The 23,951-nt window shown below is 43.0% G+C and overlaps 1 protein-coding gene and 1 pseudogene across 1 annotated transcript; both read right to left on the bottom strand.

Annotated features, from left to right (window-relative positions):
• Nucleotides 1-2,199: 2,199 nt before the first annotated feature.
• Nucleotides 2,200-3,133, bottom strand: LOC124973553 (olfactory receptor 2L5-like; annotated as a pseudogene).
• A 12,386-nt stretch (nucleotides 3,134-15,519) lies between these two features.
• Nucleotides 15,520-16,326, bottom strand: LOC124973492 (olfactory receptor 2AJ1-like). Its single transcript, XM_047537400.1, has one exon. It carries the CDS (start codon nucleotides 16,324-16,326, stop codon nucleotides 15,520-15,522), a length of 807 nt encoding a protein of 268 aa, XP_047393356.1.
• Between the last annotated feature and the right edge of the window lie 7,625 nt (nucleotides 16,327-23,951).

Genomic DNA, 23,951 nt, shown 5'->3' with positions numbered 1-23,951 from the left:
TTAGATTAGAAATAGATCCATTCTTCAAAATATGAATGAAAAGCCAGAGTGGTGGTTCATGCCTCTAATCTAAGCAACTTGGGAGGCCCAGGCAGGAGGATCATAGGTTTGAAGCCAAATTCAGCATCTCAGTGAGGCCCTAAGAAACTTGGTAAGACCCTGTCTCAAAATAAGAAAATAATTTAAAAAGGCCTGAGGGTGTGCCTTGGTAGTAAAGCACCCCTGGATTTGTTCTTGAGTACAAAAAAAAAAAAAAAAAAAAAAAAAAAAAACAAAACAGAAAAAACCAAAAAGATTAAGGATAAAATACTCATTTGTTTCCCTAAAGTAAACTTTCCTAAAATGTTATTTTAGAAAATTGTAAATGTACACAAATGCCTTGTAAATCCACTCAAATAGATTCCATGTGTTATAAAATATGAATCTCACCATTGGAGGTAAAAAAGGGAATGTGAATAAATGTGAAATAATGACTGCAGATTTAAAATTGCATGAAGCATGGCCACACAATGAGCAATGAACATGAAACTGGGGCCCCGGTAGGAGGAGGTGGATGAGGTCAATTCTCCCAAAAGGCATCTTTGCAACATGCAAGATTGTCTGCAGTAGTTGCTAATAAAGATGGTAGCAGACTGCAGAGATCTGAACAATGCTTCTTCTTTCTACTGCCCTCCTTGTGATGTGAGGGGCAGGAGAGCCTCCAGGTACAGTTGCATGGCAGGGGCCTCAACTTTATAATTCTCCTGAGCCAGGGCACCTACTAGAATTTCACAAAATCCTTTCTGACAGACTTGGAGTTCTCTATATTTGCTGGTAGTAAAGAACTACTGGCATAAAATATTACATTATCTCCGACCTTTGTAAGAATGTCACTGTGAAAATCAATCAAAAAAACAAAGATTGGGAGATGAATCACCAACAACAATTTTTATCTGGTCATGCATAACAGGGTTTCAATGCAGGATGCCAGCACACAGGCTGGTGTGGACTCTTGCATGTCGAGAACACAAGGAAGGTTGAGGAGTTCATTGCAAACAGCAGTCTGCACACATCATTCAGCAAGCAGGTGGGTCCAGCAGTTATTTTGCAAACCTAGTCTTAAGGTCATGGTTGGCATTTCCATCAACAGTTGCTATGAAGAAAAAGCATAGTCTTGATAAAAACACTGGTACAGAGAAGGTGACTCTACCCACGCTGGCATTGTAGATGTATGAGAACAGGAAGTAGAGAATTACACCGTCCATACAAGAGAATGTGGCATCCAAGGTGACTGATTGATACTCGGGATGAAAAGTTTCAATAGTGTGACTGAAGAAACTGCAGAATTGCTCTAGCAGTCTAAGCTTTGCTCGCCCAGTAGAGAGAATCTTCCTCTATTAATATTTAAAAATGCATCTGGATCTTCTAATTCAAACTTATGTTTATCCAGATATAATTATTGATTCTTAGATCTTTTATTTTTTCTTCTGGTGCTAGAGATTGAACCCAGGACCTTGTGCATGCAAGGCAAGCACTCTATCAACTAAGCTATAAACCCAACCTGATCCTTAGACTTTTTAAAACACTGCATAGATCCAATCAGATAAATACAGGGCCTCTCTTATGGAAAATATAAACTTGTCCCTTTTCCTACTTAGTGGTGAAAGAACTATTGAATCTCAATACTCCATATAGCTACAAATTATCCTTAGTATTAAAAATAGTTTGTATCACATATTTGGAGTAAATTTTCATAAAATAAGCAAAAGATTTGTAAAGTGTGTGGTCGTGGTCTGCCTTATGTGTAAATTATTTTAAAATTAAAAAGATATTTTTCAATTATTCATGGACATTACAATTTTAGTGTAATTTTATGATAATGAACTAAACATGGGAGAAAAAAATACTGTACAACCATTATGCCAAATAATTTCAATAGTTTCTACTTTTTACTTTTTCATTTCAGCGTGTCAACCAAATCCTATTGCCTTCATGCTATTGGAAAATACATGTCCATTATTTTCATGAGAAATAAAATACAATTATTCTGTCACATCTGAGTATTTCTAAATTAATTAATTTTGATTAATTTTAGCTCCTCAGCTAAATTAGATTAATTTAGCTCTGAAGCTGTAGTCCCTGGATAAGGTTATTCTTGGTGCTCAATCACTGCTGAGTGGATGGCCCCTGAGTTGTAAGGATTAGAGCAGAAAACTTTGACTACATTTTCATGGAGCAAGTTCTGTGAAGGACTCTGCTCAGGGCTCCCATCCCCTCCTTGTTCCTCAGGCTGTAGATGATGGGGTTCAGCACTGGAGTGAGGATGGTGACCAAGACAGTCAGAACCCTGTCCTCCTCTAGAGATGGGAGGGACCATGGGCATAGATAAGTGTAAGCAAAGGGCATGTAGTAGAAGGTCACCACAGATAGGTGGGCAATGCAGGTAGTGCAGGCCTTCTCTTCCCTTCCGCTGAGTGCACACAGAACCCAGCAAGGAGAACCCAACCATAAGAACACACAATGCCAATGAATAGAACCATGAGAAAGAAGGTGGTGCTCAAGAACACCATGTACTCATAGACCCAGGGGTCCACACAGGCCAGAGGCAGCATGGTGGGGACATCACAGAAGAAATGAGTGATCATCCTGGATCTATAGTAAGGGATATACAGAGCGCATATGGTGTGAGCATAGGAGTTGACAGAGCCCGTCATCCAAGACCCCAATATCATGAGCAAACACACTCTTTTGTTCATACGGATGGGATAGTGAGGAGGAAAGCAAACCACCACATAATGGTCATACGCCATAGAGGTCAGCAGCAGTCCTTCTGCTCCTGCTAGAGTCAGGAGGAGGAAGATCAAAAGCCCACATCCAAGGAAGGAGATAGACTTGCTACCCAGCATGAAGTGGAAGCCATCTTCAGGACAATGGTGGAGATCAAGTGAGGTCCATGAGGGAGAGCAGACTAAGCAGGAGGTTCACGGTTGTGGGGAGACGGGCATCCAGGAGGATGAGCAGGATCATGGGCAGGTTGCCAACGAATCCAGTAGGAAGACGAGCACAGTGAGAACCAAGAGGAAAAGACCTGTTCTCAATGGCGGAACAATCCCAACAGGATGAAATCAGTCAACGTTTGATTGCAGTTTTCCATCATTCCCTTTCCTAGAAACACACGAGCAATAACTTACATAAAAACTAAGCTATTTTAGGTTTATTCATTTATTCATACTGTTATTTATTGATGAATTACTAAAGCTCTTAAATGAAGAATAAACTATTCTGAAAACAGAATCCCTGTTCAATAATATATACTGTTCAATATAATCCTGCTTCAATAATATATCTGAAGGTATCAAATGGGTCTAACATATTTATAAAACCTGTGAATTCATGAAAATAACACATTTCTGCACTAACTTTATTAGAATATGGATATTATTTCCCTTCAAAATCAGGTGTCAAGATGAGGTCTTATGAGTAGGTGCATAGAAATCAATGTAAATGCCTAAATCACAGACCATATTTGAATACATTTTTGTCACCCCTGGAAGTTAGTTTTCTTCCATATTTCAGTCTTAGGTTTACCTCCAAAAGTGCAATGGCTCACCAATTCATGTTTAAACACTAAATTCCTTTCTTTAGGGTTTATTGCACCATAATGTAGAATCAAGTTCCTCTGAAATCAGGTGCCATTATTTGGTTCATGTCTTCAAACACCTACAATGTGTTTGATCACCCAAAGTCCTGTCTTCTCCTTCCTCCCCCACATTCAGAACATCCTAATAGACCCCTTCCCTGAACGTCTGGACACCACCCCATCCTCGGGTTGCTATGGGGTCTCCCTTCTCTAAAGTGCACTGGATACTAGACCTTGTCTTCTAATGCCTTTCCTTGCTCCTTTTTTTTTCCCTTCTGTTTCTTGTATTTATGACGATTTTCTTTTCAAAATAAGTGTGGGACTTTGAGAACCAGTGCAGTCCTGAGGTTCTCTCCAGGGAAAATGCCATCAGCAGTGAAGCCCTGCTGGCCAGGCACAAAAGTAGCCAGGGCCACTGCAGCCAGGCTGGGGCAGCCTGCAGATGAGAGAGGAAGGTCTCACTCACACTCACACACACACACACACACACAGGCACCTACAGAGTGCCTTAGAAGTGAAGAGGGGGAGGCCAGTGTGGTGGTGTGTGCCCATAATCCCAGAGGGAAAAAGAGGAGGATCACAAGTTCAAGACCAGCCTTAGCAACTTAGTGAAGCCCTAAGCAACGTAGCAAGACTCCTTCATAAATAAAACATACAAAGGACTGGGGATGCTGCTTGGATGTTAAGACCTTCGTGGTTTAATACTTACACCAAAAAAAAAAAAAAGCCAACAATGAGGACATGCAGGAAATTTAATGAAAACGATCAGAGACATGAGAAGTTATTAAGTGCACAGGACAAATAAATGTCATAAAAATGAATAGTAGATAACAAAAACTGGAAATTAAAATGATTATAATTGATATAATGGACTCAATGAGTCTATAGATTTGAGAAAAACTACAAGAAAGAAAACCATAGCAACATAGGAGAACAGGAATGACTGAAGTTTAGAAAAGGGAGGAGAATTAGGGAATTAATAGAAGAGGACCTTCACAGACTTATGGGCATTCCTGATAACACATGTGACATCGTAATTATAGAGTCAATAATGGTCAAATAAAACCAGTTTCTCCAAATAATATGCAGGTTATTGTATTTGAACAGCATGTAATGCTGAAAAATAAGTGAGAAATAATTTATTGAAAGGTACTTTATTAGGAATTATGAATGTCATCTTGAATATAATCCTCATAAATTATCAGTATCAGCTACAGAATAAGTTCCTAGATTTTTAAGGAATCATCACAATAGTGAGAAGAAATGCAATAACAACAAATAAAATATGTACAGGTTTAATAATAATATTATATTTTATCTACTATCACTAAACTCTAAAATATGGAACGATGGTTTTAACTGCTGTCCAGATAGAAAGAGGCTGCAGGTGTTTGGGGAGGCAAGAGACGTGAGGCAAGTGCAGGGGTCCAGGTCCCCCTCAATGGTTTGAGTCACAATGGATGGTCTGGCATTTTAGGTTTAGGAATCAAGCATGAGATGAAAAGCATAGTGTTTAAAATATTAGTGAAATTTTGGGAAAGCAGAGCATTCACTGTGGTGTTGAGGGGACGGTCACGGGATGGTGGTTTCACCCTGTGGGATGTGAATGCTCTGTTTATGCATTAAGCGGGCAACAGGCTGAAGTATATACAACTATGTCAGGGTACACAGCTAGAAAGCTCTCAGAGCACTGCATGTGTGAGTCTGCAGGTGGTGAGGAAGGAACCTGCAGCAGTCCCTGGACCTGCGTGCAACAGTCCACTCCTGAGAACTGTGTGACCTGATGTGGCTCAAGAGAAACCCTGGGAGAGGGATCTACATCACACACCAGCATTTGGATCCATCACAAGACCATCGCAGTAGGTGGACACCAGGGTCTGAAGTTATGTCAACAGTTCAGATGGTCACAGGTCGAAAGGCAGTAGCTGGGATCACCAGTGAAACAGCACTGCCCTTTCACCCACCATTCGTATTTTACATAGGGCCTGACAGCTATGTATGCTGACTTTGATGAAGAGAAAAAAGCATCACAGAGGAGAAATGAGGAGAAACACATCAAATCTGCTGTTTGATGTCACGGCTCATGACTGCAAATGAAGCATCCTTCCAGTTATGTTTTCCTGTTCCTGTGGGATGATAACTTTATTTAAAGAAATATTGCATCTGACAGAAAAGAGCTTCCACCATCAATATCTGTTTCAAACTCCAATATTGAAAAGAATAGTTTTGCTTTTGTAATAAAAAATCCAAATATGCTATTTTCTCTTTTATTTTTCATTCCTCCACTGAAATAACAAATAATCTATTTATAGACCATGCACAAAAGATTTTCGCCTGTCTTGATTCCCCTCCAAGTTTATGGTTTGAGCATTAACATTAATGATACTATAAATATAAGGAAAGAGCAGTGAAAAGAAAAACCTTGGAAACAGCTTCTTAGTTAGTCAGAGAACCAAACACTGGCCCTGGACAAGTTCTGTGCATAGAAGGGAAGACAGAGATGGGAACTTCATGGACAGTCCCAGCAGTGGGAAGCTCATGGGTGCCAAGTTTCAGGTCACATTCAATCCCAACCTCTAGTCCTTGGAGCTGACAGAAACACTATCATTATGTAGATGATAAAGTCAAGTTGAGAGATGTTGAATGACTTTCCTTTGATCCCCTGTTAGTAATTTAGACTTAAGGATGGGCAGACAGATACAGACACATACAGTTAGGCTTATTTAAAAAGATAACCTGTCTTATCCCTCCAATATTTTGAGGCAACAATTCTGAAATAAGGGTGGCTTTCTAACTATCCAAAATTTTAAAAAATGAATTAAGAAAAAAAGAAAGCTAATAAAAGAGAAATTTATTCTAGGTGTTAGAGGGTTCAGAATTTATGGGAAATGTTCCCCTTTTCCCCAGATAAACTTCTATAGTATTGAAAATTTATGCATTTCAAGATCTTGCTTTCTTCTATTTCTTTTGATGCTGTTTGGACCACATTTGCGTTGTTCCACGCAACCAGCCTCCTCGACTAGTGGTCTAGCGACACACACACCTGTACTTGGCGCCCCTACGAGAACTCTCATCCCTGCATTCCTGACAACACGGTACCTCCACCTCTGGGATTCTGCTCAAAAGGAGCAAGCGCACTGACTGTGGCCTTTGCCAACCAGACGGGAAATGCGAGGTCCAGCTTGCTTCCTGGACCTCACGCCGGCGTGTCAAAGGCGCGCTCCAGGGCGCGACCTCACCCTTCGCCTGTCCTTCCTCCTATCCCAGGGGTGTACTGACCGGTTGGCGCCCAGGCTGGGTTCACTTGCAACATTGTAGCCACTTTCTCTCAGACTCCGCTTCCCACCTTACATCCTCTCTGAACTCCGTCTGTTCCTACCTTAATTATTGCACTCACTTCCTAAAACCATCGGTCTAAGTGTGGAGTGGTTTCAGTCCGCCAGCAGCGCGCACTGCCAAGCCGATCGGTACCGGTAACCAGCAGCTGCCGAGGACACTGCGCCGCACACCCGCTGCTGCAGAGCCAGGAGCCCTCACCCAGGGCACAGGAACCCATCCTGCACCGCTGTCCCCACAGCCCGCTCCCCGCCTGGCACACGCCTCTCCTGCCTGCTCGATGACAGTCACCTCCACACCAGGCTTTCCTGAAAATACCAATAACTGCTCACGATTTGAAGCATTCGCTTCACATGAATAACATGGATTTTAAATAAAATTATTACTATTATCCTTAAAGTGATTACAAATTCAAGAAAATGGGATCTTTTACTCTAGGCCTTAATCTTACCATAAACCCAGGAAATAATTTTATAGAGAGTATCAGTCATTGGTTGTATTATCAATTTCACTTTCAAATCACATTAGGTATCAGCAATTACACCAATTCTTACCAGAATCTATAGTAATATGCTTTAGATATAAAAGGAGTTTTGTGGTTTACAATGTTTACAAGTATTTAAGCAGCACATATAGTTTATCTACTTTTAAGAAAAAATGTCTATCATCTATCATAGGTTTATCTGTCTCACTATGGATCTAACTTTTAAGCCCACTTGAGTTAAATTTTTTAGTGAAGGAAAATTCTCAATTTACAAGTTGCTTATTCTAGTACTTTGTAAATGGCAGTTTTTAATTACTTCTAAAAAATTCTAATAAGCACTTTCAAAATAATCTCAATTTTAATGATAATAATAAAAATACCATTAGGATATTTTCGTTTCTTCTCATTCCACTTCCATGAAGTGACTGGATTGGGTAGCTGACAGTACTCCTAGCATGTACCCATTAACTAATGGTCATAGTCATCTCTCATCCCTTTTTTTGCCATTTGTGATGCTCCCTTGAAGACTCAGGAGCAACCATGAGTCACCCAACTTTACATGGAGTGGAGTTGGCTCTCTGTGTGTGGGTGTGTGAGTGTTCAATCGGCAATGTCCACAGAGACTGCAGACAGAGGTTAGTCAAAAACAGCACTGACTGGCCCTTTGCCAAGACGGGAACCAGTTCTGTTTTTCTTTTTTTTAATTTTAATGTGTATCCTAGGTGTGTTAATCCTCAGTTCATTTGGAAGAGAAAGAAATTATATATTCAAGTACCTTATGCATCACTGTTAATTTAGTGCATTTTTGTATGCAATGTCACTCATTTAGTGCATCATCACACTGTGCCCACGTCTGTATTCCAGTCTCAACACCTGTTAGCAAATTTACTTCAGCAAAGCAAAATGCAATAGATTTACCATAAAGAAAATGCTCATAAAACATTAGGTACTGAGGGAACAGTCTTTAATCTGCTTTTGGTAATGTTTAATTTCATATTGTTCTTATGTCAGAAATTACTATTATATCAAAAAAATCCGTCTTGTTTCAAAATGAATAAAAAGGGATAGCATTTCTCAATTTCATGTTATTTAGAAAATATTTGATATTACATTTTTTATTACAGATAATATCTTAAATGTTCTTAGACTTCCTTCCATAGTCTCCTGTAATTGAAGTAATGGTCTTTTTGTATTGGGAAGGAGGTCCTGAGGGTCTGGGCTGAACTTATTTTTTCTTAAGCTATTAATTTTGGTAAAATATACATTAAAAACAATTTATGAAAATAATCAATTTTTGCTTCACTATTCAGTTACACCGAGCAGACTCTCATTTTCTATAGCCATGGACACTATACATCTCCAGAATTTTTCATCATCCAAACTGTACCCTTCCCCACTGTCAACAAAGGAACCCACAAATACGGAAAAGGATAAAATTCCAGAGAAAGATCATAAAAACTGATAATAAAAATGTTCAGGAGCTGAAATAAGATCATCAAAGGAACAAATGAAGATAACAAATACAGAAAGTGAAAAACAATTTCAATAAATAAATAGAGATTCTGAAAACAAATCCTTCAGAATGCCAGGAAATGAAGGACACAATGAATCAAATAAAAATTCACTTGAAAGTATCTGCAACAGATTAGATCACATAGGCAATCAGACCTGAGCACACGATTTCAGGTCCTGAAGGTAGGTGTCTGAGCTTGAACACTCAGTATGCAATGAAAAAATAAAAATAATTAAGAGTCTATGATCAGAAATTGCATGTACAATTTCAGCACACAAAGAAGCAGCATGTAAGAACTCTGGGGCAAAATCAGGAAAACAAATGTAAGAGTTATTGGGATAGAAGAGAAGATGGAGATGCTGGCTTATATCATTAAAAACCTTTTCAATTAAATAATGGCAGAATATCTTATAACCCTTAGAAATGAAATGAACATTCATATGCAGGATGCATACAGAACACCAAACAGTAAGAAACTATCCAAGATATGTTGCAATCGAGATGGCTAACATAGAAATCAAGGAAAGAATATGAGAAAAGCTGTGGGAGAATACCCTCAGATCACTTGTAGAGGTCAACCACTTGGGGCTCACTTGGGGCTTCTTAGGCCCTAAAATGAAGGAGGTGCAATGTCCAAAACCCTAAAATAAAACAATTGCCAGTCAAGATTTGCTATATGTAGCAAAGGTATATCTACCAGGATCTAAGGAAAAATAAAACTTACCTTGGTAAGGAAAAACTAAAAGAATTCACAATTGTCCAGACATCAGTACAAAGAATAAAGATATAATGCATTGACACAGAGAAAAATCCACCTAGTCACAGCCACCTGATACTCACAGAGGTGGTAAAATCATATTCTGGAGAAAAGTTAGCCTTTTTAGCAAATGGTGCTGGGAAAACTGGATATTTATATACAGAAGAATAAATTATATCCCAAACTCTCATTCTGCACAAAAGTCAAATCAATGTTCATTTAAGACTTAGAATTTAGACAAGTCACTTTGCATCCACTGGAGGAAAAAATAAGATCAACATTCCATCATGTATGTGTAGGTACCAATTTCCTCAACAAGACCTTTAAAGCTCAATAAATAAAAATAAGAATCAATAATGGGATGCCATCAAACTAAAAAACTTCTGTGTAGCAAAGGAAATGATTAAAATCATTAATAGAGAACTTACAGAATAGGAGAAGATCTTTTCCAGTTACTCCTCTGACAGGGGATTAATATTCAAATACATAAAGAACTCAAAGAGCTCAACACACAAAAATGCAAATAACCCTATCAATAAATAGGCAAAAGAAGTAAACAGAAACTTCTCAAAAGAAGGAATAGAAGTGGCTTAAAAATATATGAAAAAATGTTCTACATCTCTAGCAATTAGGAAAATGCAAATCAAAACTACATTGTGATTCCATCTCACTCCAATGAAATTTGCAATTATCAAGAACACAAATGATAATAATTTTTGCAAGGATGTGGGGGAAAAGTTATACTCACACATTGTTTGTGAGACTGCAAATTAGCACAAACACTCTGGAAAGCAGTATGCAGATTTCTCAGAAATCTAGGCATGGAACCCCTTATTACTCAACTATCCCACTCCTTGGTATTTATCCAAATGAACTAAAATCAGCATTCTATAGTGATACAGTCATTCAGTGCTTATTACAGCAGCACAACTCAGGGTAGCCAAGTTATGGCATCAGCCCAGATGCCCATCCAGAGATGAGTGCATTAATAAAATGTGGCATATTTACACAATGGAGTTCTACTCAGCCATAAAGAAGAATGTAATTATGGCATTTGGTCGTAAATGGGTGGAATCGGAGCCCACCATGCTAAGGGAAATAGCTCAGGCCCGGAAAGTCAAGGATAGAATGTTTTCTCCAATAAGAGGAAGCTAGGGCAAAGAAGGTGGGAACAAGGAGGTTCGGGTACCATGAAGCTGGAGGGAGCAGAAGAAGGCCATCAGAGGGAGAGTGGAGAAAAGAGCAAGAACCCATTTGACAAAATCACACTGTGCACGTGTGCACATGGGAATCTATTTTTTGTATACCTATAAAGCATCAACTGCAAACAAACAAACGAGTAGAAGACAGACCAGCAGAACAGAGGAAGAAGAATAGCAGAATGGAGAAGGGGAGGGAAAAGGGGTTGTGAACAACCAGACAGAAATTGAGTTATTAAGTTCCATGCATGTCCAGAGAGACCCAGCTACTCTGTACAACTACACTGCACTAATACAACGGGAAATGGGGAGGAGGGAGAGTGGGAGGAGGGAGAGGCGGAGGAGGAGGAGGAGGGAGAGCAGGAGGAGGAGGAGAGGGAGGAAGAAAAGGAGGGAGAGAAGAAGGAAGAGGAGGGAGAGGAGAGAGAACAGGAGGAGGAGAGGGAAGAGGAGGAGGGCAGGAAGCAGCAGCGGTGACGCTGACTAGGGTTGTTTCTATGGATATATAGGGGGAAAAATGAAAGAAAAATTTCGAAGTATTTCCCAGGAGTAAACAGGAGTGGGCAGCTACCACTGAAATGAAAGCGAGCCTCCGAGTCCCTGGCTGTGCTGCACACCCAGGGAGCACGCTCCTTGTCGTCAGTGAGGACTCGAGGGTTGTTCCCAACCTGGGGCCCTGAGCCTCCCAGCTGCTTCCGCTCCCCGGCCAAGCCCAGCCCTGCCCAGCCTGAGGCTCAGGTAGCCGTCGCCTGCACGAGGGCTCCCAAGACCAGCAGGTCCAGCGGAGCCTCCCTGGTGCTCCTCGCATGCGCAGCGGGACTCTCCTCGCACGCTGTGTAGACACCAGGTGTGTAGATGCTGCGAGGCTCCTCACCCACTTCTGTCTGACCTGAGCCCTGCTGGTGTGCTGATAGGGCGTCCCCAAAGCTGCAGCTTCCAGACCCCACGGAAAGGGGGGTGTACACGGGTGTGATCACAGGGGCACCGACCTCGGAGGGCAGAGAGCGCAGTCCATGGGCTGAGGCCTGTGGCACGCATTCCCAGTCTGCTGCCGCCTTGGACTCTGGTCCGGGAGTCCCAGAGCCCCTCACGCGGTCTCCTTCCCCGCTGCCCCAGGAGCTCCTCTCCCTGGGTCCTCCAGCGCCTCGATCCCACTTGTTGTTCGGTTCTCCTCCCCAGGGCACCTGCCGCGTGCACTTGCCGGGTCAGCCCGACCACGCCTCTGCCACGGTGGTGGCGCTTGACTTGGCTGATCACTGGTTCTAGCATCCATCACCCACCTGATTTCAGAATGTGACAGCTTTGAGGTCAGGGCTGAGCCTTATTCCTCACCATTCCGGTAAGAATTTCATGCATAACATAAACCACTTCCCAAGCAGACAATTTGTAGTTACAAAAGCTCTCCCCAGAATTGAAGATAAGGTACTTTAAAGCACAAAGGAACATTTCTGTGTCAAAGCACACACACACACACACACACACACACACACACACACACATGGCCGTCCAGTCGCTCAATTGTTTTTAAAAAACTGTATATGACAATTATACACTTTAACTTTCTTTTGAAGTTGACTCATTCATGAGACATGGAAATTGCAGTTTTCTGTCCCAGGATTTGACAAAAAGTGAATTTTCATAAGTTGTAATCAAAGTTCTACTAATGCATTTGCATGTTTTTCCATAACAATATATGCGGGGACGTCCGGAATTCCATCCAGTGCTTGACAAAGATCCTCTGGAGGATGTTTGCAAAGGCTCATCCTAAAGGGAGTTGCCAGATGTTTTGCTCCGGAGCATGGTGTTTATTCTGCTGTGTTTTTCTGATAATATATTACTCATTTCCGTCTGAACGGATTGCTTAAGGGGATGAGGGGAATACAACAAAAATTCCAGAAAATATTACCTACAATCTGAAAGACAATGGGTCTTTACCACTTACAAAGTTAAAAACAATTTTGCAACCATGCCTTGAGTCCCTGAAAGTCTCTGGAGAAAATAGATATAGATCTGCCTTTGTCTCTAACAGGCTGGTTAAATTCTAATGATGGTTTTGTTTATGTGTGGTGGTAGGGTAAAAGAATAAGGATTCACAACATTCCTTCCTTCCTACAAAGAATAGGTCACCCCTATAATAAACGTTGGTGCACAATGCTCTGTTCTGGAAAAAAGAGCTACATAAGACAAGGTAATCTATTCAGTAAAAAAACTTGGCCACGAGAACCACTGTGGCCGCTGCCCTCCTGTAGCCCTTAACTCAGCAATTTAGATATTAACCAGATGGACCTAGTAGAGATGGTCACATGAGATTACTTGTCTATCACTTTAACTGCGAGAGTAATAAGAATAGTCTTAGGTCACATAGAGTTCTGATATTAAGGAAATAAACATTGTATTAGTTCATTGACATAGTTAGATATTCTTAAAACAATTGTGCTTAGGTAAGGATAATCTGTAAGGTTACTGTTTTCTCATAACTTTTGGTTCCTTGTTAAAAACAATTTCTGCCTTTGCTTTGGAAACTTCTTTAATATTAAGCACAAGACTGCCATTATAGCCTGAAGAAAAATGTATATAAACCCAGCCTCCCCCAGAATAAAGTGGGAGTGATTGCACCAGAACTAGAGTCTGTGTCTTTTGCACCAGAACTAGAGTCTGTGTCTTTCATTCTCCATCCATTGCCGACTCTGTCTCCATGCACCCTGTTACCTGAGTGGAACACATGGACTCCTGCTAGGGCTGGACCCCAGCAAACATATTTGGAACCAGTGCCTCCCTGTCTTCCCGACTGCTGGGTAGTGCCATCATAATCACCTTGGCAAAGCTGTGGAGGACTTCCTGCCCAGAATCCCTTTGATGACACACCTGACACTTCAGAATGGTCGTTGGCCATGCACCTGTTGCCCTGACTCTGGACATCTCTACTGGGAGGCAGTCCTGATGTCTTATTAGTGCTCAGGTGTTGAAGCACCCACGCAGGTACAGGCCCGAGTCCCTGTGCACACAGTCACTTCTGGTTCTTTGCTGTGTGCCAGGGAGTGATGTGAAGAAGGCAAAGCTGTGGAATCTTCATTTAGCAGAGGATAAACCTTGACCTGGCTGCTTGTCAATCCAGATGTGTTTCTGGCACCTGGAAGGGATAAGCTTATTAGTTTTATTTTTTATTCTGTTATATGGAAAACATGGTCTCTTGAGTTCAGATGAATTCAATTACAGAAAAATAAACCAACCCATCAGAACGGTGAGACAGAGGAAGTAAAATATAGATGAAATCAACATGAGCCAAATACAAATAAAAACCTGGATGGCCATAACTTGTCACTGAAGCAATCACCAGCTGTTATGTGTGCATAGCAGCCTCAAAACACAGTAGGTACAGGATTTCTTCACAGAAGCAGAATTTTAAATTCCAGCTTAGAGTTTCCCAAGAAAATGTGGACAAATAACCCCCAGGTGCTAAATTTAAGAAGAATTCATGTTGACTGAGGAGGCTCTCTACATTAAGAAAGGGCTTTCCTGGAACACGTTTCCCTCTCTCTCTCTCTCTCTTTTTTTTTTTTTTTTTTTTTTTTTTTTTTCCTTTTTGTGGTGCTGGGTGAAAGGATAGAACCCAGGGCTTCACACACTAGGCAAGTGCTCTACCACCAAGCTACATCCCCAGTCCCTCTCATTTTTCTTAACATATTCATATGTTTCCACATAAAAGATTTTTACAAGTAGGAGCAATTGAAATCATTAATGTTAGCATGTTTTCCTTAAGCATGTCACACATCTCAGCATTATATTGACTCATTTTTATCACAAGTTAAAAAATTATTAGGATAAATTCTGAAAGTATTTTAAGCATCTTAACTGGAGAAGTCACAGAGCTATCCCAGTGTCTACAGGGGCAAGGGAGCTTGTCCCACGGCCACATTCTGCTGTGGTGGGAGACCTCCTGCTGCCCTGCCATGGCACATTCTGGGATCTCCAGCCAGAGCAGGGCTGGAAGCAACAGAGATGTATGACTGGACACAACACCATCCACAGGGGCCTAGGGTCTGGGTGGCAGATGTATCTCCTTCTGAAGTATCAATTGTGGTACTGAAGGTGAGCATTCCAGGATGGCTGTGACATTTAGGAGAACACAGGGCATTCCTCAGAACCAGCTTGGGTGCAGGTGATTCATACAAAATAAATGGTCCCAGTGAACAGAGTCATGATTCACAAAAGTGGTCTTGTCTTTAGCGGGAAAGGTGGGGTAATAACATTGGATGCTTCTTTTATTCAATTTTATTCCATAGAATTGGTTCAGAATGATTTGTTTCAAAGAAATGATTAAAATACTTAAATAAATATGAATGAAAGAATAAATTAGTACCATAGAGAGGGTCAATAGGGAGAGAATGATTCACAAATAAACACTTTTAATGGAAGCTGACAAGACACACACAGTCAAGACACACACACAGACTCAAGACACACACAGTCTTCATATTCACATCTTCACACATTCGGATCGCTTCCATAGGACTTTTCCCAGGGCTCCCACCACATCCTTATTTCAAAGACTATATATAGATCAATGGGCTGAGCATTGGTGTCAGGATGTTGTAGAAGACAGACATGACTTTATCTTGGCCTGAAGTATGTGAAGAGATCGGCCTCATGTACATGAAAATGATGGCACCGTAGAATAGGCTGACCATGGTCATGTGAGAGGAGCAGGTGGAGAAGGATTTCCACAGAAGCCATGTGAATGACGGTGACCAGGATGAGCATGTAGGAGGCAAGGATGACGGGGAATGGGACAAGAAGCAGAATGGTGGTACTGATCAACACCCCCATCTCAGAGGGCAAGGTGTCCTCACAAGACAGCCGCAGGACACTGGGGAGTTCGCAGTAAAAATGATGGATTTCTCTGGGTCCACAGAAAGGGAAGCTCACGGTGTAGACCATGTGCACCAACACATTGAAAGCACTGCTCAACCATGAGCTCAGTGCCATCTGCCTGCAGAGGGGCCAGTTCATGAGCAGCAGGTAGCCGAGAGGCTTGGAGATGGCCATGTATTGGTCACAGGACATAAGTCCCAAAAGGATGCACTCGGTCCCACCCAAGGCCCATCCCAGGAAGATTTGTGTCCCACAGCCAGAAGCAGAGATGGCAGTCTTGTGCAGAAGGAAGTCAGACATCATCTTGGGGAAAATGGCCAGTGTGAACAGGATGTCGATGAGAGAGAGCTGCCACAGGGAAAAGTACATAGGGATGTGCAGAAGGGGGTCCGCGAGGATCAGCAGGATTGGGAGGCCATTTCCAGTCAGCGTGATGGCGAAGAACATCACGGAGATGAGTGCAAAGACACAGAAGCGAGCTGGCGTGTGTTGCAGCAGTCGCAGAAGAAGAAACTCAGCCACAGTGTGGTTCTCCAAACTCGCCATGCTTGGAAGCTCCACACAGGCAGAGGAAAACACACTTACATGTAAACACTATTTCATGGGAATGGTGGGCTCTCTGGAAATTGACCCATCAAAACAACTTTCATGTTACTTATAATGGTTTCACAAAAAATGTTGACTCCATAGGTGTATGTTGATACAATTATACTGTCTTTTTTAATTAATCCTACATCAGGCAAAGACCCCGGGCAGCTGAATGGAAGGGAGTCTGTCTGTCTCACGAGCACCTCGGGTGGAGACTGGCCAGTGAGTCAGAGCTGCTCCCGTTGACTTCCTGGGGTCCACCTCTGCAGGATCCCCTTGGAGTCATGACTGTGATGTCTACAAGGAAGCAAAGCTCTGTTAGTGGTCTGCTGAAAAGACAGCACTGGGCTTGGTGGCAGCACTCTAGATGTGAGTGGATGCGGGTCCTTATTGGTTAGTGGAAGCTAAGGATTTTAGACTGATTTGTTTTTTCAGATATTTTTTCATTCCAGTACCCTGCAGTTTCCCCAGCAGTACTGACCCTCACTCACCTGAGAGACTGTTCAGCCATCATTAAGAACAAAGGAAGACATGCAGAATGTTCTGGTAGGTGTTTGCTCTTGGTGTAAGACAAGGAGGGCTTCCAAGGGAAGGCTGTGCTCAGACCTCCGTGGCTGCTCAGCACAGGAAGGCCATGCTCCTCCACCTGTGAGCACATTCCTTCAAGAAGTGGCCTGCAGGCTTCACTACCTGGCAAGTCAGACCTTCTCTTGACAGTAAACCAAAAGGTTTTTACCAAACTGGTGGAGCTTTTATTAGGTCAGTCCACCTTGCAATAGCATTGGGTTCTATGTACAATATTTGGTGATGCAATGGTATAATTTGTCTTCCAGTAATCTGTGCCTCTGAATCTCATAAACTTATCTTCTGGGTGATTATATTGTGGGAAGGGTGGGAGTTTCTAGGGAGGACTACGTGGCAAATATATTCTCATGTGATGTGCTCCATCACCCAAGTGCATTTGCATTTGGATAGTTGACAGTGGATGATCAGAACACACAGGCCCTTGAGGAGTAGGGCAGTCAGTGGGTTTCTATGATAATGACAAATCTCATACAGGTAAAGCAGAAACATACAAAGAATGGCAACAGGATTTACCAGTAGTATGAAAGCAGCTGACTCTCTGGACATGAATGAAATAGCTAGATGCTCTGTTGCCATCAGTTCAAGAGTTTGCTCCTTGAGTGAGGCTGCAATTTCCAATTAATCAGATTAAAAAAGAAAACTGCTAATGTGGAAGAAGTACCAGTCAGAGTCTTCTGTGTGGGATAAATACTGATTCTTCACGTGAGTGTACCTTCTTTCAGACATCTTCCCACCTTTCCCGCTCTGTCATCTCCCCAGAGTCCTCTGGAGTACTCCCAGCTGAAACACAACCCTTTCCCCACTGGCCTGCCACTGCCTGGCTGCTGAGAGCCACAGAAGTTGAGGTCACAACCACGCTCTTCCTGCACTTGCTGCGTGACTATACTTCATGTTCTGAACGATGCCTCCTGTATTGTTAGATGTCTGAATTCTACAACTGCATGTGCTCATTAAACAGAGAACCTTCATATTTTACTTGCTCTAACAGAGCACACATGACTAGATCTATCTATAATTGTACTTTTTTGTCAAGTGAGAGTGAGATTTGTAGCCAAGAGTTAGTCATGATAGTTTTTCCTGCACCTACTAGTTATATGTCCTGGAATGAATTATTTAATACAATCAAAGTCTCGATTTCAACCTCAAAAAAATTGAGAACTTTGTTAATCTACCTCAAATATTCTCCACACATGAAGTATGTCAAAAGATAATAGATACTTTTTAAATTGTTAAATAATACTTTGATGTTACTGAATTATCTTTATAACACTTCTCCGTTCCTGAGATCAAAGTCTGTCCCTCTCTTGTGGTTAATTTTCAGGGCCATGTGGCACTGTCCCACATTTTAGACTTTACAGCACCACCACTGTCCTCTCTGAGCACTGGGGGGCACTGCGGGAATCACCTCTGGGTACTGTCCAGGAATGTTTCACGGTAGCTGAGTGGCAGCTTGTGCAACACTGATGGTCACCACAAAGCTGGGATTTCTGTTGAATGAGACTCACACCTCTAAGTTCACTGCCAACCGTGGACTCTGACTAGGTGTGAGTTTGGTTCTAGAACCTTACTCGACTCAGTCACAAAATGAGATTATGATCTTGAAGAGCAAACAATTTATGTGTGAAGCGTTTTAGGGCAGCGGCTGGGACGAAGTTCCCACCGACCCCATGTTCTTTGTATTCACCATCGCCACCCATTCCAATTGTTTGGACTACTTTCTTAGTACTGTTTCATTTCTTCCTTCCAGTTCACTCTCCTATCTTCCCCTGCATCACTCTCTGCTTTCTTCCTTCCTGCCTGCCTTCCTCATTCTGTTTACAAAAGTGCTTGATTTAATTTGAAAACTTATATCGTCTTGGAAATGTTTTGTTATCAAATTAATCTTCATTAACTTAAAATGGAAATGATCTCTAAGTTGCCTGCTCACATTGTATGAGAAGATTCATTATGACAATAAGAAGCTTGAAGATGTATTTGTTAAGTCAGAAATTAGGCAACTGTAGGGGGCACAGCTGAGCAGCTGGAACAAAGATCAGCCCACAAAAAGGTGACCAGAAAGTTCACAGTAAGGTGGATGGAAAGTTCCACTGACCCTTCACACCCACCTGTCACTTAACAGGACCCCCTCCCATCCCAGTCTATACAAACACTGGGCAGCCAGGGCCATGTGCGATTTTCTCTGGGTCCCTATACCCCCGGGGGTCTGGGAATTTTGCCTGAAAGCCAAATTCCAATAAAGCTTGCTTTGGCCACTTTCTGTCTGATTTTATTTGGCTGCTAACTGTGCCCACTGAGCCCAAGGAGACCCGCTGAGCTTACATTTGGTCCTGCCGCGGAGCCTGCCTGAGCTTACATTTGGTACTGAAACCCGGGGGGGGGGGGTTTCGGGCTCCCCCACCTTGGGGTTGAGATCACCCCCTCCTCAGAAGAACCAGGAGATTTCGTCCCATCCCGCTAAGCTCTACTCTGTTCTGCTCCATCCTGCTTCAAAGCACGGTAAGTTCCCTGGGTTGTTTTTTTTTTTTTTTTTTTCACATTTGTCACTCCAATTTCCCTTCTGTTCCACTGAGGATTCTGTTCCATTGGCACACCACAGACCCTCTCCGTCTGTCTGACCCTGGTCGCCACAGAGATGTCTGGGTTTCCAGGTAGCCTCCATGTCCATCTCAGTTCCCCAAGGGTTGAGAGAGGTCTCAACTTTTGGCTCACCCACTGTCTTCTCAGTGTACACAAGTCAGAACTGGGATGCCTCTTCTGCTTCTGTACATCTCTCTGGGTAAAATTGGATGGCTAATGGGAAATACCGGGAGCTTGTTGGACCCCAAGTCTCCTTTGGGCTGTATCCACCGTAATTTTACCAAACTGGGACTTCCCAGAACTTAAGCCATAAGGGGCTAATTTTTAATTCCACCGTAGCCTGGTCCCAGTATATTCTGGATAATGGCTCAAGAGGGCCATCAGAGGGCGCTCTTGACTTTCAAATTCTAACTGACTTGGGTGACCATTGTCCTAAAGCAGAAAAGTAGCTAATTTTTTATTTGACCCTGGCCCAGCCTCATTAGGTTTTAGATCAAGATATCCACCAAAAGGCACTTGCAACCATTCACAAGCTTTCTTTTTGGAATTTGGCATTTATCCCACCCCTTCTTATGCCTCCTCTACCACCCATGTTCTCCCCAGAGTGGTACCAAAAGCTGCCTGCCTCCATGTTCTGGCCAGCACTCCACCTCCTCTTCCTGTCCTCCTCCTCCAAACCCATCCCTCCTCCCATGGATGTAACTCCCCCGTTCCTTCTCAGAGCCCTCCCATTTCCCCTCCCACCTCCTCCTTTGGAACACCTCTCCGCCCAGTCTGTTCCCTTCTCCCCTGTCAGCACTAACAGGCAACTTTATAAGACTCTCCCACTGCCTAACCTAGAGCTTCTTTATCCTCTCTGGGAGGTAGCTAGTACAAAGGGGTTATGCGAATCTAAGTTCCATTCTCCTTTAGGGTCTTTCTCTGCTGATTCCTCTACTTACATTAAGGAATTTAAGTATCTTTCCCAAACTTATAGTCAATATCCTTTCTTCCATTCCGGTATCCAGCTGGCAGCACAGGACCATGCTAACCAAGCCCATTTAACAGACACAACTTCACCCACAGGGGCAGGTTCCAATAACTGAACCAAGCTGAAACCATTGGAAAGACCAGCAAGGCCACGTTACTGTGCTTGCATGGTCCAATACCTCATAGCAGGCATGCAAGCAGTCTCCCATAAAGTGGTAAACTTTGATAAACTGAGGGAAATTGCCCAGAATCCAGATGAGAATCCAGCTCTGTTTCTTAACCGCCTTACAGAGGCCCTTACTAGATATACTAACCTGGACCCTGAATCCCCCCCTGGGGCTACAGTGCTAGCAACCTACTTCATTTTTCAATCAGCTCCTGATACAAGAAAAAAGCTCAAATGAGCTGAGGAGGGCCCTCAAAGTCCTATCCGAGATCCGGTAAAAAATGGCCTTTAAAGTCTGTAATGCCCAAAAAATCAGCCAAATTGGCCAAGCAAGCTTATTTACAGAAAAAGGTGACACTCCAAACCCAAGCCTTGGTAACTGCCCTGCGGTCTGTGGCTCCAGCGAGAGCTTCAATGGGGAGCCAGCAATCCTCTCCGCCAAGGGGCTTGCTTCAAGTGAAAATGCGAAGGTCACTGGGCTTAATGTCCAAACCCACAGCCCCCCACCAGGCTTTGTTCTCCCTGCAAACAAGCAGGGCACTGGAAGACTGACTGCCCTATGGCCAGTCCCTCCCCCACATCTCTACGCAGAGGTGTGGCCAGCCAGGCAATCTCTTCCCATGAGCTTTTGGGATTCACAGAAGACTGAAGGAGCCCAGACTGGAGGACCCCTATAACCCTAGCCAGGCCCAGGGTAAAAGTTCCAGGTAACTGGTAAGTCCATAATTTTCCTTGCGGACACGGGGGCCACCTATTCTATCTTCCTGCACTCTCTAAGTCTTTATTTTCTTCCCAGGTTTCGGTTATGGGAATTGCTGGAAAACCCTCCTTCCCAAGCAGAACAGCTAGATTAGCCTGTGCCCTGGAGGAACATCCTTTTACATACTCATTCATAGTTATTCCCTCCTGTCCAGTCCCCCTCCTAGGAAGAGATCTTCTCCAATCCCTAGGATCCATCCTACAGCTTCTTCCCAGGCACACTGCTAGTGCTCACCTTCTTTCACCTCTGTTTCCTACATTTTCTAGTGCTCCCACACCACCTACCCTACCATTGCCCCCAGACCTAGTCGATCCCAAGTCTGGGACACTTCCAAGCCAGTCATAGCCTCCCACCACAAGCCAGGCCTTATCCAACTAAAACCTCAAACTAAGTTTTCTTCATGTCCCCAGTTTCCAATTTTCTGTATTCACAGGGAAGGACTTAAACCCATTATAGACCAGTTGTTTACTCAGGGACTCCTTATCCCTACTGACTCCCCTTGTAACACCCCCATACTGCCAGTACGTAAACCTCAGGAACATATCGCTTGGTCCAGGACTTCTGTCTAATTAATGAGGCAGTTATTCACATCCACCCGTGATTCCTAACCCTTACACCCTTTGTTCCCACATCCCCCCTTCTACCACCCACTCCAAAGTCCTGGATTTCAAAGACGTGCTCTTTACTGTTCCCCTCCACCCTAACTCCTATTACCTCCTTGACTTCACATGAGAGGATCCTACATCCTTTAGGTCTCAACAGCTGACATGGACAGTTTTTCCCCAAGGCTTCCGGGACAGTCCTCACCTTTATGGGCAAGCCTTAGCTCAGGATTTGACTAGTTGTGACTTGGGAGATAGCACACTTCTGCAATATGTGGATGACCTCCTCCTATGCAGCCCATCCCTCAAGGCCTCCCAGACTCACACTACCTGGCTCCTTAACTTCCTGGAATCTCGAGACTATCTAGTCTCAAGATCCAAAGACCAGCTCACCACCCCTTCAGTCACATATTTGGGCATACTCCTCAATCCTACCTCTAAGAATCTCACAACAGACAGAATACAAGCCCTGCGTGACTTACAGCTGCCAGAAATGGCAGATTACATTCTCTCCTTCCTGGGTTTAGCTGTTTTTTTCAGACACTGGGTCCCTAATTTTGCACTTCTTGCCAAACCCCTATATCAGGCAGCAAAGGAGACTCCACATGGGCCCTTAGCTCCCCCAAGATGATAGCTAACTCTTTTTAGAAGTTCAAGGATGCTCTTACATCCTCCTCTACTCTCTCTCCCCAACCCTAACCATCCTTTCCACCTCTTCACAGATGAAGAACAGGGTGTTGCCACTGGCCTCCTCCTGCAACCAACTGAACCTTCTTACAGACTGGTGGCATATCTCTCCAGGCAGCTTGACTCCATGGTTCCTGGGTGACTACCATGTCTCCAAGCACTGGTGACAGCAGTTGAATTAACTAAGGAAGCTCTAAAACTCACCCTACTTCAATCAATAACTGTTTTCCACCCATCAACTGCAGGACCTCTTAAACCATAAATCACTTCCACTCCCACAGGTGCTAGAGGCGCTATGTTCACCTCATGAAGACCTCTTCAATTACCCACTCCCCTCAACTAACCTAACCATTTTAGTAGATGGCAGTTCTGTGCTGGGTCCTGATGGACGCTGTAAAGCTCCCTATGCAGGTGTCACCACCACTTCAGTTCTGGAAGGTAATTGCCTTACAGAAGGGACCACTTCCCAAAAGGCTGAACTCTTTGCTCTGATCAGGGCTCTAATTTTATCCAAAGGTAAACAGGTCAACATCTACACAGATTCCAAATATGCCTTCTTGATTGCTCACTCACATTGGGCTATATGAAAGGAGTGTGAATTTTTCACCACAAAGTGCTCACCAGACAGGAAAGAAAAATAGAAGATTCTAAGTATGAGAATGTATTCAGTAGAAAGTAAAAGAATGTTTCTAGGGCAGAAAGTTCTTGTGTGATGGAATATATGAGGGTCAAAGTAAGTGCTAAGAAAGTCTGTGTAAGTAAAGGAAAAATTTCAACTAGTTTGCATATAACTAAGTTGGTTATATGTACGTGAGACAGGCTGTGGCTTAGTACCTAGGAATGTTCCTGTGCAGGGGCACAAGATGCCTGGCTGCTGTGGCAGTACCCTCGCCAAGGAGGCTCTGTGCAAGAATCCTATCAGCTCTGACATTGTTCTCAGACACACAGCTCTCAGGCAGGATGGAATTCCTTTGCCAGATAACCAGTGTTTCCTCAATTCCCTTCTCTGGTTCCTGCCTGCCTTACAGTAACTTTGGATAGTGGACTTCCATGAAAGCAACACGAGCTGTTAACATTGCACTTTGCAGCAGTGAAAAGTTATGTAGTTGTCCTAGTCTCTGTAACTTTTGTGAAAACAAAGAATAATGCTTACATAATCTTTAACCTGATAATAAGACATATATAAAGATTGCTGATGTAACTCTTTAGAATTGCATTTCCATCAGAGAACAGAGCT

This window comes from Sciurus carolinensis, assembly GCF_902686445.1.
Source record: "Sciurus carolinensis chromosome 19 unlocalized genomic scaffold, mSciCar1.2 SUPER_34, whole genome shotgun sequence".
NCBI classification, from domain to species: domain Eukaryota; kingdom Metazoa; phylum Chordata; class Mammalia; order Rodentia; family Sciuridae; genus Sciurus; species Sciurus carolinensis.
This window is presented reverse-complemented; position numbering and strand designations above follow the sequence as displayed.